Source organism: Sinocyclocheilus anshuiensis, unplaced genomic scaffold, assembly GCF_001515605.1.
Source record: "Sinocyclocheilus anshuiensis isolate Anshui unplaced genomic scaffold, SAMN03320099.WGS_v1.1 scaffold1054, whole genome shotgun sequence".
Classification (NCBI taxonomy): domain Eukaryota; kingdom Metazoa; phylum Chordata; class Actinopteri; order Cypriniformes; family Cyprinidae; genus Sinocyclocheilus; species Sinocyclocheilus anshuiensis.
In genome coordinates this window covers 482,591-497,276 of record NW_015536544.1, presented here as the reverse complement: position 1 = coordinate 497,276, position 14,686 = coordinate 482,591, and the positions used below count along the sequence as shown (strand labels likewise).

Here is a 14,686-nt window from a genome sequence, read left to right as displayed (position 1 = left end):
CTTCTTCTTCTTGGTTTTTAACGGCGGCTGGCACCAACGCAAATAGGTGCATTACCGCCACCTTCTGCTCCGGAGTGTGAAACAGAGTTTTAAATTCTATTTACCAACCCTGTCTCTCTTATAAAATCAAAGAATACATTACTATTTTTTTCACTTGCCCATTTTATTAAAACCTTCAAATTAAGATCCTGAATTCAATTTTTCCTTATTTCTACTATCATTTTTCTTCTTTCTTGTTCATACTTGCTACATTCAAGAAATACATGAGGTATTGTTTCTTCAACATGACATTGTTCACATAACCCATTTGGATGTTTCCCTGTTATTTTAAGAGTGCTATTTAAATTTGAGTGCCCTAGCAATATTCTGTTAAAGATAACCTCTTCTTTCCTTGACTTACCTATACACTTTATATTATGACTTACTTTGTTTATTAAACTGTAAAGGAATCTACCATTTTCCCCATTGTTCCACTTAACTTGCCATTCTTTAATCACTTTACTCCATATTAAAACCTTAATCTCTGATTTACTTAATGGAACTTGTATCTCTATCGTTTCTCTCTGTAAAGCTTGCTTTGCTAATTTATCCACTTCTTCATTTCCCCTTATTCCTATGTGTGCTGGGACCCATATAAAACTGATTGATGTATCATTTTGAACAATTCGTGAATGTATTTGTAGGATTTTTAAGACTGAAACTGAGTCAGGACAAATTAGAACATTCTCAGGTTTGTGTTCCTCAACCCACTGCAAAGCCAAGAGCATTCCTATCATTTCTACAGTATAAACTGCCAAATGATTTGAAGTTCGCTTTACTCCACTGATCCACTGGTCATCACTGTCTTGAACTAAAAAAGCAGCCCCAGTTATTTGACGTTCTGGATCTTTTGAGCCATCTGTATACACTTGTATATGCCAGGGGTATTGGACTCTGGTATACATTGAAAATGCAGATGCCAAGTCAATTTCTCTTTCTGTTTTTTTAACCTCCAACAAATGCAAATCTACTTGAGGTGTTACATAAACCCATGGTTCATATTCCTGAATAACAACTGTTGGGCTCATCTTGATGTTATTTACTTGTATTTCTTCTGCATATATTTTACTACTCCACCCAAAACTTATTCTACATCTTTCATTTTGTTCCCAACAGTTCTGTAAGACCATTTTTGTAGGATGTTCATCTTTATGCCCCTGGAGGTTAGCCCAGTAATTGACCATTAATTGTTTCCTTCTAATTTCTAGTGGAATCTCTCCTACTAAGACTTGTAAAGCTGGAATGGGTGTAGTCTTTACTGCTCCACAACACTGTCTCATCGCTTGAGCTTGAATTTTACAAAGTTTTTCCAACAGGTTTTTTGAGGCAGAACCATAATCAAATACAGACCGGATCAGTGCTACATAGATCGTTTTTAATGAAGAAAAACTTGCCCCCCATTCCACTCCACTTACACATCTCATGATGTTTAACACCTTCTGACATTTCTCAACTATTTTATTTATATGTTCAGCCCAAGAAAGTTTGGCATCAAAATAAATACCTAAAAACTTAAATACCTTCACCCTTTCTAATGATTTCTCATACATCTTCAAACTCGCTTCTGGAATAACCCTCTTCCTAGAGAAAATTACTGTTTTACTTTTCTCCACTGAGAATTTAAATCCACATGCATATGCCCATTCTTCTACTTTCCTTATTGCCTCTTGTATCCTCCTATTAATATATAAAATATTCCTTCCCTTTTTCAGAGAGCACCGTCATCTGCAAACAGAGACCTACCTATATCTGGATCTACTTGATTAAATACATAGCACCATGACCTTCAGTCACTTTTGTGTTTTTATTCAGTTTTATGTTCAAAAGTACAAGGCACAAGGTCTTTATATTATTCAATATTTATTTGTTTGTTTTTCTAGTTACAGTGGATTTATATAAAAAATATCTCATTACAATTGTCTTGGAAACATTTGGTGCCTTCACGATTTGTTTTTGCTACTTTTCAAATGTCTTTTGTTTATGGAATTTACTGTTTAACCCTTGCATTGTTTTACCCAATTCAGATTTTAAACGGTCCATCATGAAACTATGATGATCACAACTGTGAAGATCTATGATGATCAAAAAGTAAAATGAGCACAAACCATCTTAACATTTAATGTGTGAAAATCGTTTGTCCTACAGTCATTTTACCCCTGCTAAATTGTTCAAAAGTTATACTATGGTGTACTTGTAATGACAAGAAACAAAGACAAAGACAAGAAATATCTTTGTCCAAATGTTTTTAGTGTATTTCCAAACTGTATTTTGGTTTTAGTTGGATTTGATATAATTTCATGTACTTTGTAGCCTACTTTGTGCACTTATTTCATTAGTAGTTATTTAGGACACATAAATGCTATTGAATTATAGCCAACGTAATTTAATATAATTGAGTATAATTTAATGTAAAGAATAGCAGTTTGTAAACTAACCTAACTTATTATATTAATATATAATATATTATATTATTAACTAATTGTAAACCAAATATAATTAGTCAACATATATAAAATTAGTAATTAGTAAACCTTTATATAATAATATTAAATAATATTAATATATTGGACTATTTATGAATGAAGTTTATATCAGGTGTAACAGTGATTAACAAAACATTGAAAAGGAGGTGATGGTTCGACATCTGCTATTAAGTCCCCCGTTATGATGGCATAATGAGTCAAAAGTGACTGTTTTGACTATGTTGTTGCAGTACAGTAAACAATGTACACAACTCACCTGCATGTTTATGAATGTTCCTACCAGTTTTGCGCTATAATTCGCTCAGATATCTTTAAAAATATCTAAAAAAAAAAATAAAAAAAAACTTCATAATCCTCAAATGGTATACCTATATTTATTGTTAATTTATGATTTGTTTGTCTTTTTGTCTTCTGCTTCTATAAATTTAATATGACTGTTTTTGTTACTTTACATCACAATAAAGTATTTGAAAAGACGCAGCTTGTGGAGACTTACTGATTATTTTAGACTTCAAGTATGAAATTAGTTGAGTTTTTGTGATGTAATCACAAAATTCATTTCTGGCATAACATCATTAGATGCTTTGGAGTTTAACTCCTAACCTGTAACTTTTAAGAACTTGTTTTCTTGTTTGTCCGAATGTTTTTATTCTATTTCCAAATTGTGTTTTGGTTTTCATAGTATGCAAAAAGTTTAAAAATATTAATTATTGTTATTTGTGACACATAAATGCCATGAGATTATATTTATAGTCTAATTTATTATATATAATCAGATATTACTTAATGTACTTTGCAAATTAAGTTTGCAGACTAAACTAATTTCAACGCCAAAGTATATAAAATGTAAAAATTTTGTCAAAATTTAGTACATTATTTAGTAGTAAAAGTTTTATACACAACAATTCACATAATAAAAAATACTATAGCCTACAAAAACATAAATAAATAAAATAAAAATACTAATAAATATTATATAAAATAAAATATATAAAATAATACAAAAAAATACTATAATTTGTGCTTTTGTCAGGTCAATTTAATGGCATCACAAACAAAACAACATCACAACACAAAGATTGACTACACCAAAACAATTTTTAAGACACAAAATGAGGAAATATATAATGAAAAATAATACCTCAAAATTCCCAGTGCTCATCACAAATATATGCAGTGTACAACAAACATGCAAAATAAATCAAAATCATATTCTGTCTGCCTTCTATTATCATTTTCCATTGGAGGAGAGTATTTCAATATATTTTCAATATTCAGTGACTGCTGGATTTTTATATATATATATATATATTTTTTTTTTTGCTTAATGTCATTCAGAATTCACAGCTTCAAGATCTCCAAAGTCAAATCATATGATCATTGCACACTCATAAGTTTTCTCATTATTTTGCCATTAGCTCTCATGCTACACAACTCAAACTCCCAAGAAATCAACTTCCCTGTGGAGTCGAACTCAAATCAAACAGCTACTCAAGATCGTTGATCACTTGGAAATGACGAGCAGGTGAAGGTGGATGTTGAAAATCTAAAAAAAGCTAATCACTCGAGTCGTTATGCAGTCTGGGAAAGCCTGAGCATTCCGGTACATTATATTTGCACGGTTTACAGGGTTTGCATGGGCGTTTAGTCTCATGATTGCTCAGGCAACGAGAGGTCAAAGGTCAACCTACACGCAAGCTGGGGAACAATAGGCCAGTTCTGTGGTGTGTTCAGTGGGAACCGAGAGCGTGGCTCTGCACGTACCCTTTCATTACTCTAATCGGTCCAACAGTACAATAGTAAATACAGGGTGGGGACATCATAACTACCCATCTCAGGCCACCACATGCTGAACCAGAACGTCCTCGTTGCCTCGGGCAGAAGCTGCATTTTTCCACCACGTCTGCCTGGCAATGCACAGAGAGATGTCACAAGCCGGTGGACAGCAAAGGAAAGCCACCCTGGCAGATTACTGTATGATGGTTCCTGCTTCACAAAGCACCGGGTTTGATGTCGACTGGTGGGTTTTACAAATGTGGTGAATTACATACTGTATGAAAACGACATATTTTTACTCTCCTTTCGTGTCATAGGGTTTTCGGATCCTGTTGGATTAGAATGTGGTTGAAGAAGAACATACCTCAAATAGTCAGAGTTCCTTGAACATTTTTGATCTAAATATTGCATGCAACCAGATGGTTTCTTAGCGACTAGGCCCGTGAACCAAGGACAGAAACATGAATGACGGAAAAGCGGATTGACTGCAAGTATAATTTGCTCAGGTTTCATCAGATATTGAGAGGTTATACTTTGGAGATGTTTTCTTCTTTCTCAGCCAGCTTATACCCATTGGTTTTCTCTTTTTGTTCTTCAGTGTTAGATCTAATGAAAAGAACAGAAGATGTGCAGTTTATCGTGGAAACTCGTAGAACAATAAAATTGGAAAACTTGCATTAAAGGTGGGGTAAGCGATTTCTGGTAGCCAATGTTGACATTTGAAATCACCAAAACAAACACGCCCCTACCCCAAAAGGGTCTCGCCCCTATTTTGATAGCTCCGCCCCACACATACGTACGCAACCCAGGCAACGATTAGTTCTGTGAAACAAAGCAAAACCAATGTTACACCGTGTCTACACCGGACGCGAGTGGCTCGGCGCGGCGCGAGAACTCATTATTATCAGTGATGCTGTCTACACCATAGATGTATATACAGTACATATCTATGGTCTACACTGGATGCGGCACGACACTGCTGCTGCGTTCTATTTGTGACGTATTGACACAAATTTCAAATGATTTTCAATGGTTGCTTTGTCGCGTCCAGTGTACTAGACAGACTTTAGCTGTTGCGGCACAGACACGGTGTTACTCACCTATCCAGGAGATACAAAGCAACCTCGGCGTTCGATCGCAGGCCTTCCGCTCCTTGAGTTCTCTCCAGCGCTGGAAAGCTGATCCAATATTTACACGGGTCCTACTTCTTGCCTTATTTTGTTCTGCAGACGTTTCCCCCTTTGTTTTTTATCCGCCATCTATCTTTCTGTCGCTCGGCTCGGCTAATGTCTTGTGATGTGCACTGAATGTTCTCTCCTCCACATCATGAGTAGACACGCCCCTTACTGCTGATTGGCTACAAGTTTGTTTTGCTACTGGCCCGAATCAGTTTTCTAAAGCCGAGCACACACTGTGCAATTTTTAAAAAGTCCTTTAGGATTGTACTTGTCAGACTGTACAAACATGATGATCATGTCACACTGTGGGATCTCAGTTGTCAATAATGTCAGACTGTACGACGACAGTCAAGCCGCGTTAAAAACGGGTGCGCGCAAGAAAACTTGTCCAGAGTTTTACCTTATCAACCCATACACATTCAGTGACTACGAGCTGCATTGCATGCGGGGCTGTAATGTTGGCTATCATTAAAAGTATATGAATGGCGGCAATACCGGCATATTTAAGAAGAATAGTGCAAGCAGCACTACACACCCACATGAAAACAGCGGCGCAACTGGTGTTTATCATAGCAAAGGCAACATATCATATTAATTCCGTGAGCGGAGGATGAGAGCGCCTGAGTTTATGTGCTTATAAGAAATCTCTAGCATTAATTCTGAACATGGCTTGTCTTGAAAAACGAAGACAGTTTGACGTTCGTCGTAGGAGAAGTCACACTGCAGGACTGTGCGCCAAATCTTCTGACACTGCCAGAAGTTCGTCGGAGGTAAAATTTGATCGCAACGGCCATTAATCGGCTGTCGGTGAACATGTCAAACCAGCGATCAAAGACTACAGATTTTAGCCTAGGATTATAGGAATCTTTTAGGATTTTTAAAATTTGTCTTAGACCACCAAATCATGGCCAAAATCGCACAGTGTGAGCCGGGCTTAAAGCGTTTTTGAAAAATCGTTTACCCCACCTTTAAGGTGTTGTCGCATTGGTAAAATTTCACAGACAGAAAGATTGTCAATAGCTTATGGATGCACAAAGCACCACTTAACAGAAGTCATTTTCAAACCAAGCGGCTTTCTCGTAGTCAGCGTGACCAACTTCAACACGAGCTAAATTTTGCTGGGAACTTTTTTGATCTCACCTCAAAATCCTGATCATGCAGATTCCATTAAAATAGTAAATGTGACTGCACCTTTAGCATAATGATGACTACTAATAAATCAATGTGGGAATACAGCTGTCAGATCCTTTACTCTGTTAGAACAAACACCATGTTCATGAAGTTAGATAAGAGCTGGGAAAAAACAAACAAACATTTCAACCAACTCATTTCTATTGAAGATGACTTCTCCAACTGGTGTGTGCCTGAAGCTCCCTAAATTAATGTTGATCAGTTCTGATGGGATCTTTATAGTGCCGTTACACAACATTGTACTCTTTTATGACACATGGCATGTGATCTTCACAAATTGTGAATAAATAATTTATAATTCACTCAGTTTGTTTGGCTTCAAAATAAATGAACATATACATTCATATAAGAGACAAGAATTTCATTAGACATAGTTTTTTGACAATTCACTATGGTGAGGAGTTCACTGCAATGGTTTCCAAAAGTCCTTCCTCACATATTTTTTTCTTTAAAAAAACTCTTTGTACTTTTAAAATATCTAACAAGACTAAGGGATAAAGTATGCGGTACACTCACAGACATGTTTGCAAGGAAAATGAGTTGTCTTTGCGCAAAAGATTCTGTTTGGTGCAGTCACATTATAGTTGTATAGTAGTATATATACACATTATATACTTTGGCAAAATTTTGCAGGGAAAAAAGGTCTATTGTCAATAGTGTTGCAATGTATGAAGCACAGCACACGCAAAAATCACAGCAAATTTGCATGAATAAAAGAAGGTGCTGTCATATATTGAAATTTTGCGGGCAAAAAGGTCCATTGTCTATTGTCAACAGTTTAGCGATATATGAAACGCAGTCACTTTCAAACCAAGCAGTTTTCTGTTGGTCAGTGCGGCAGAATCTAGTGACCAACTTTAAACCTGTTGTGAAATCTGCATGGGGAAATCTCTTGTCCTCAAGTAAAATTCCTGATCGCACTTATTCCTATTAAAATGACTCAATTTTGATCTTTAAAAAATTGGGGGGAAAAAAAAAAAAAACAGTAAATGTGACCACATCTTTATTTCATTTTGGGGTGAATTTAACACTTACCTTTTTCTCAAAAGACACCAAACTAGTGTAATGATCAGTAGCAGTCCTAGCATGGAGGCCACTATTATTGTTGCTAGAATACCTGAAAGGAGAATTAACCTGATAATTAACAGTATGTTTAATTATTTAAAGAACTGGTTTAATGCAGCATGCCTTGTAATTGTTTTGTATGACTTTGTAAATATTATGTTTACAAAGTGCCATTTTTGTAATATAATTGTAAACATTTCATCAAATAATACGATCATAACCTGGTTTAAAATGACTTTTAAGCATTAAATGAAAGTCAGTGACATTAAAGTCAACATGAAATAGTATTTGCAACCCATTTTATTTCCACAATGTGATTGATTTCAGAGTGAAACAAGATATTCAACAGGGGAAAAAATGACAGGACTTGATTTTATCCATTGGGAATTGTTTGAATTATGAAAAGTGAATGTTGGCAAAGGAAGTAAAGTTTTTTAATATATATTTTTTTGCATTAATGTTCGCTTATGAATCATGCATATGAATGTGTGAAGAAAGTTTTGGGTAAATTCTGATTTCATGTTGACTTGACAAAGTTAAAAATAACTCCTCAAATAAGCCCAGATTAGCTTCTTTGGTTAGCAGTTCTCAGTATGATTAGCAGTCATTTCACACTAATGTTACACAACCGACATAATGCACAAAAATACACAAATGTGGCTATGATTATTCATGTGGTGACAAAACCCAGTGGTGTCAAATGAGACACGCATGCACACATATAGGGCGCAGTGGTTTAAAGTAAAGATATCTGTCAGGCACTGCTAAACTACAATTAGAACTAAACCATAGATATGTCAAAGATAAAGTCCTAAAGTCATGCTAAGTGCACAAACATGCCCTCTCCATATGTTCAATCTTATGTCAACAGCAATTATGTTGTGACCAAAGACAGTGGTGACGCAACACTGCAGCTACGAGTCACTGCATGGCCACCAGCTCATTGCCTGTGAGTGTCATAACATAAGATGTCACGTCTGTTAGCCAGAAGTGAGGAAGTGTCTGACATCACACACACACACACACATGCACAGACTGTTTTACTATAACGTACCCCAGCTCATCCAAGTAAAGTCTCCTTAGAGAAAAGAAAAGAAATCTATGAACTGAGAGGAAGGTTTTATGAATATATTGCACATACAAATGTGACCCTGGACCACAAAACCAGTCATAAGGGTAAATTTTTTGAAATTGAGATTTATACGTCATTTATACATCATGAATTTATACATCAAGCGGAATAAATAAGCTTTCCATTGATTTATGGTTTGTTAGGATAGGACAATATTTGACCGAGATACAACTATTTGAAAATCTGGAATCTGAGTGTGCAAAAAAAATCCAAATATTGAAAAAATCACCTTTAAAGTTGTCCAAATGAAGTTCTTAGCAATGCATATTACTAATCAAAAATTAAGTTTTAATATATTTACAGTAGGAAATTTACAAAATATCTTCATGGAACATGATCTTTACTTAATATCCTAATGATTTTTGGCATAAAAGAAAAATCAATCATTTTGACCCATACAATGTATTTTTGGCTATTGCTACAAATATACCCCAGAGACTTAAGACTGGTTTTGTGGTCCAGGGTCACAAATGATGTGGGACTATCAAGAAAAAAAACACAAGATATATTAAAGAGCGTTTTAACAGTTTTTGTTCATACAATGAAAGTCAGTGGGGTCCAAAACAACACTGGACCCCATTGACTTTCTTTGTTGGGACAAAAGACATCTTCTGTGCTCAGTAGAAGAAATAAAGTCAAACAGGTTTGGTATGACATGAAGGTAAATAAATAGAATAAGCAGAATTTTTGGATAAGATCAGACAATTTACTACTGTGAATCATACAAGCTCCAAATATTCTGATTAATGTAAAACTTTTAACTCGATACAAATAGAAATATAAACATACACAGTTTTTTAAATATTCAGACATCACTTCTGAACACCATTTAGAATATAAACAGGGACATGTTTGTCCTTTACAAGTGGAAAAAGTGATAAATTTTTAATTGCCGTTATGCTTTTATTTTACAATCCATGATCTTGACATTTCACAAAGAATTATATAGACCAAAATCTGAGTCAGTGTCCAAAAAAGGGTTATGCCGTCTGCTGTCTCTCTGGGTTCAGATCACACACCCCCCCCCAAAAAAAACAGTACCACACAGCGTTTGAAAATGTGAGAATGTTAAAATGCTTTAAGTGCTGATTTTGTTCCTTTGTCCCTTTGTCAATTTGCACTTGACTCTTTTCAACCACAGAATACAATTTCTGCAATATACAGCTCAACTTTTCCCAATAAAATGTAAAAATATGTTTTGTCTTCTGTCTTTTTGTGCATTGAATATCATAATTAAGATTGTTTGAGCCGTATTCTCCCACAAAAACCTCACTAATTCTTAAAACAGACCAGTTTTTAGTCTAGACTAATCATTAGATAGTTAATCTGGATCCTGAAGGCTGGAAATTTTGGGGTCCTGTCGACATCCATCTAACAAATGTTGTCTAGCATACTGTCCAGTTCGTTGGAAATTAACTGCAAACTTTTCATAACCAGCAGCGTAACATATCATGGACATTATTTGCTCAACAAGTCATTTCATCTACTGCAAAAGCAAAACTAGTTTGAGACAAAGACTGTCTGAGTCTCAGAGACAGTGTTAGAGGGGTACCATCAAACTAAATAAATATCATTCAAATGACATGCTAGCCTTAGGAGCTGAGTTGACTAAATAATTGTGCGTGACAGCGTACTTCAGAAATTTAGGCTCTCAGGGAGGTTTGCGGCCCTCACTGGGTCTAATCTTCCCATTCAACACGTTGAGGTCTATGGTAAGTCAAGGCCGAGTTGAAGTCCTTTGGGATTGTGGCTTGAGGATCCCTATGGTGGTTTTCATGTTTGGGTTTCTATGCTGGTTGATTTGCCTTCTCATCTTCTTCAGTATGGCTTCAGCCAGTGATTGTTCGAGCTCGGCAGCCTCATCTCGAGATCTTCCTTGTATGAGTTTTCTTATGGTCTGAAGGTCTAGATCAGACCGGCAGTGCAAGTAACTCCTGAGGTTCAACTCCGGAAAAATGACCTCTCTCAGAGCCACAACCATCAGACCCTTTGCATGGTATCTCTCGAGCTGATGCACGACATTCTCCTCCAGGGATACAAAACACATCCCTTTACCCGTATCAAATGCTTCCATATACCATGGTGTTGTTGTGTTCTTCCCAACGGATAAGGAGTAGACAGAATTGCTTGGCACCTTGTTCTTCGACCACTGCTGTTTCTGAGTTGCTTGGCTCCAGTGTCCCTGCTTTTGGTCTTCTTCAACTTCTTATCCTTTCCCGATTGGGGACTCAACTTTGGCAGAAGTTGGTAGAGTCCCTCGTCAGCCAAGTCCGCAAGGTCACCCACCAGAAGCTTCTGGATGACTTGCTTCCTCTGAAAGGGGGACGCCGCTGAAAGAATACCGTGCAGTCCTGCACCAGACACAATGTAGAGAGGTGTTCAAGCTTAGATTTGCAACGAAGGACTGCTAGGGTAAAGCTTGACTAGAGCAGGGACTAGAAGGAAAACTGACCTTTCTTCTCCATAATTCAGCTTCTTAGGAAACATTGCCATGCAATAAAAAATGCAGCAAGAAGCGGTAGACTGAGATATCTATGGATTGAGCCTTCATGCTAGGATGTTAACAACCAGCAAGACTGAAGTAGATCACAAGCCTCCGGTGATGACAGCAAACCCAGACTTCTCTCATAGCAACAAAATGCCTGACATTTAGAAACAAACTCTATGGTGCACCAACTCTAAAACCAGGTTTAGAGGGAAAGATTTATGTCAGTTGAAGCATCTAATTTAAAACCCAGCATTTGTTTTGAAGGAGCCTGCAGTAGCAAAGGTCTTTCATTGAGGAAAAAAGGTAACAGTGCATAAACGGAGGCCTTACACAGATGTTGAAAGAAAGACAAAGCCAACTTGAAAGCTCATATTCCTATCAATTCTTTGATAGGAAACCATGGCACTTCTGTTCAAGCATTGCAGCAGATATTTAAGCACTTCAGGTTTAGCCCTTCATTAGGCTTCCTGGCCATATTATACACAATCAAACAGCAAACTAGACTCAACTTACCATCCTTGAAGGAAACCAGTACCACTCTGTTATCTGCGAGTTGTGGTTTCCGGTAATTTCCATGAAGTGGCACAGTAGCAGACTCTTGGGCATAGGAGGCGTACAGAGCTGTGGCCAATGCCAAAAACTGTAAAAACACAACAGTAACATTTCTACACACAATATGGACAGCAGAGACTATTGCCTCAGAGTTGCAAGTCACACACAAAGTGTCAAGGTTTGGCTAGTTAGCTGTTTGCAGTTCTGACAACTCTCGGAGTTTAACATGGTAATATACATGGCAGTGTATACATGGCAGTCTTGGCGAAATAGATCTGCTATCCTGCTGCTGCTGCGGCAGAGCAAGTACCGAGACTTGCTACTGCCAATACATCCACAGACATGCTGCTGTGAGCATGTAGGAAATACTGCTGCTGCCCATAATGAAATAATCCCCATATATAACATACATGAAATCACCCCGTTGCAGATCTATACAGGTGGAGCTGGGGAAGGTGGAGGATTTCTGAAGCATGCTGCAATGGCTACAGCAAGCACTAGCCGAATATCTGAATGTTGAGCAGCAAGCTCATTGCCTGCTGATACGAAAAGAAACCAATCAGCTGCACCATGAGAACAATGATGTCATTACATCAGATTGAGCTAGAACTTATTGGCCTTTGGATTTATGCCATAACTACATGTACTACATCTATTGACAACCATTCAAAAGTAGCCGTGTATTCTGATGAAATAAACTTTTTTTTCCAAGCAACATATGAATCATGTCTGCTGCTAATGGATAGATTAGTCCGTGGTATTATAGACCTACTTGGACATACTAACAAGCTCATTATCTTGCAGTGCAGATGAAGAGTATATTTAATAGCAGTTGCCCGATTTGATTTCTACTAAACCACCTTTTCTGGAAAGCAAAGTATCACTGTTGACATATAAAGTACCTATTTTTGTGAAATACCTGTTTTCGTGAAATGGTAACCGGTCTCCTGAACACGGTCCATAGCACACTGGGATAGCAGGGCGGTGTGGTCAGAGAACCATCGTAGCGGTAATACTCATCCAAATGGGCTGGTAGCAGCGCACGGATGTTAAATGCTGGGACCTGTATTTTCTGATCTGTCAGTTCACAGATTAGCAATAGGAGAGTGTTAGCATACTTGTGCACATCTCAATCACAGATATTTGAAACTATATGAAAGTAATGTACTTCTGTACTTTATGCCATTCATGTATTTGAAGAATTTTTCGAAAGCAGGGTTGAACTCTCCAATCTAAATGATATAAAACACAGACGGTTTAGAAAATAAGAGTTATGCTGGGGGAATTTGTTGATGTGACTTTCAAGCACTGATTACAAGAACTTATTACAGGGACAATCACCATAAAGTATCGAGAGTTAAATGCCTTGCGGTGATGGCTCATTGCTTAGTTCTTGCGGGAATCAAACCAGCAACCTTCCGAGCACCAACCCCGAGCCTTAACCACTACAGCACATCGGGTTGAGGTCTGGACTCACCTCAATGAAAACTCCCAGCACAGCCAGTCCATCATGCTTGTCCACTGCCATTGAGATGTTGGGGTATTTGTCAGAATTAAAGTGTACTACATGCATCTGGATACAACAGAAAAGGCTTGCTTCAATGAGGAATCATAAGTAAATCAATCTATCTATCTATCTATCTATCTATCTATCTATCTATCTATCCCTAGACTGAAACAATAGAGCCTTGAATGCAAAGGTCACGACCTAGTGCTGCATCTAAAACAGAAAACTTTTGCAGTGGAATATCCATATATTGCAATAGCATTTGTCGACTCGTTTGGACATGCCATTTGATTGGCTAAAAAATTTTAGAAGAAAGCCATAAATTCTCACGTTGTCTTTTCAGGTCTATTCACAGGATGTGCCTTCTGGTCCCTGGATAGAGAGGCAACAGGCCAATATAAAATGGCACAGGTCTGAACTACAGAGCCACAATAACTATAAGTTCTATCTTTGGGAACACATTTAGGTGTGTTCTAGGAACACAAACGGTGCAGATAATTTCCGTGTCCTAAAGTGATAAACAGAGATGGAGTGAGTATTATTTGGGACACCTCCATGCATGTTACTGAACATTGCATCATGCACTGTCGAGTCCCAACTTCAGGTTTCTTTTTAAATCCACTATAATGAGCTTATGCAATCAAAAGCAGTTTGATCCTGCACTAAAGGTGTTCATAGTAATGGCGTATACATATTTACTTTACCTCTCCAGCAAACTGTTTGCCATTAACAGTGTGTTCTGATCCAGTCAGCAGATTGTAAGAGCCCCAGTGGAAGTGGAGCTGAGCTGCTGAATATCTGTGAGGGAGGCTGGAGATGTACATGTGAGATGGCAAAGACAACTGCACTGTGGGCACAAAGGAAAGAAATCATAAATGTAATCTATGGTCAAAGTATGGTCACGTGCAAGACAAAAAAGGTCTATTCTGGCAAATGCATCAGATTCGGGTGAAAAACCAAATCAAAAAAGACCATCACCAAAAATAAAAAATCTAATCACTACTACAAGTAATATAAAATTTCTTCTCAATAATCCATATGATCCTGTCCAGAGCAGAAACGGTGCAAGGACATTTTTAATGTTTAAAGGGGTCATATGATGCGATTAAAATTTTTCCTTTCTCTTTGGAGTGTTACAAGCTCTTGGTGCATAAAGAAGATCTGTAAAGTTGCAAAGACTAAAGTCTCAAATCCAAAGAGATATTCTTTATAAAAGTTAAGAGTCAACCACGCCCTCCTAAAACGGCTCGTTCCAACACGCCCCCACATGTCTAC

General features: G+C 37.2%; 3 protein-coding genes across 3 annotated transcripts in view; 1 reads left to right on the top strand and 2 right to left on the bottom strand.

Annotated features, from left to right (window-relative positions):
- LOC107698502 (alpha-mannosidase 2C1-like) overlaps window positions 1-776 on the bottom strand; it is a 10,666-nt gene extending 9,890 nt beyond the window's left edge. The window contains exon 1 of the mRNA XM_016499533.1: window positions 751-776. Coding sequence (XP_016355019.1) covers window positions 751-776 — 26 coding nt within the window. The remainder of the gene's footprint in view (window positions 1-750) is intronic.
- The window catches only part of LOC107698399 (COMM domain-containing protein 4-like), a 21,064-nt gene extending 18,594 nt beyond the window's left edge, over window positions 1-2,470 (top strand). The window contains exon 8 of the mRNA XM_016499409.1: window positions 2,459-2,470. The gene's annotated coding sequence lies outside the window, so the exon portion shown is untranslated. The remainder of the gene's footprint in view (window positions 1-2,458) is intronic.
- A 7,291-nt stretch (window positions 2,471-9,761) lies between these two features.
- Window positions 9,762-14,686, bottom strand: part of LOC107698269 (carbonic anhydrase 12) — an 11,450-nt gene continuing 6,525 nt past the window's right edge. Inside the window, 8 exon segments of the mRNA XM_016499230.1 lie at window positions 9,762-10,623; window positions 10,626-11,057; window positions 11,060-11,215; window positions 11,866-11,992; window positions 12,824-12,981; window positions 13,073-13,136; window positions 13,382-13,477; window positions 14,116-14,258. Coding sequence (XP_016354716.1) covers window positions 10,544-10,623; window positions 10,626-11,057; window positions 11,060-11,215; window positions 11,866-11,992; window positions 12,824-12,981; window positions 13,073-13,136; window positions 13,382-13,477; window positions 14,116-14,258 — 1,256 coding nt within the window. The 3' untranslated portion in view covers window positions 9,762-10,543.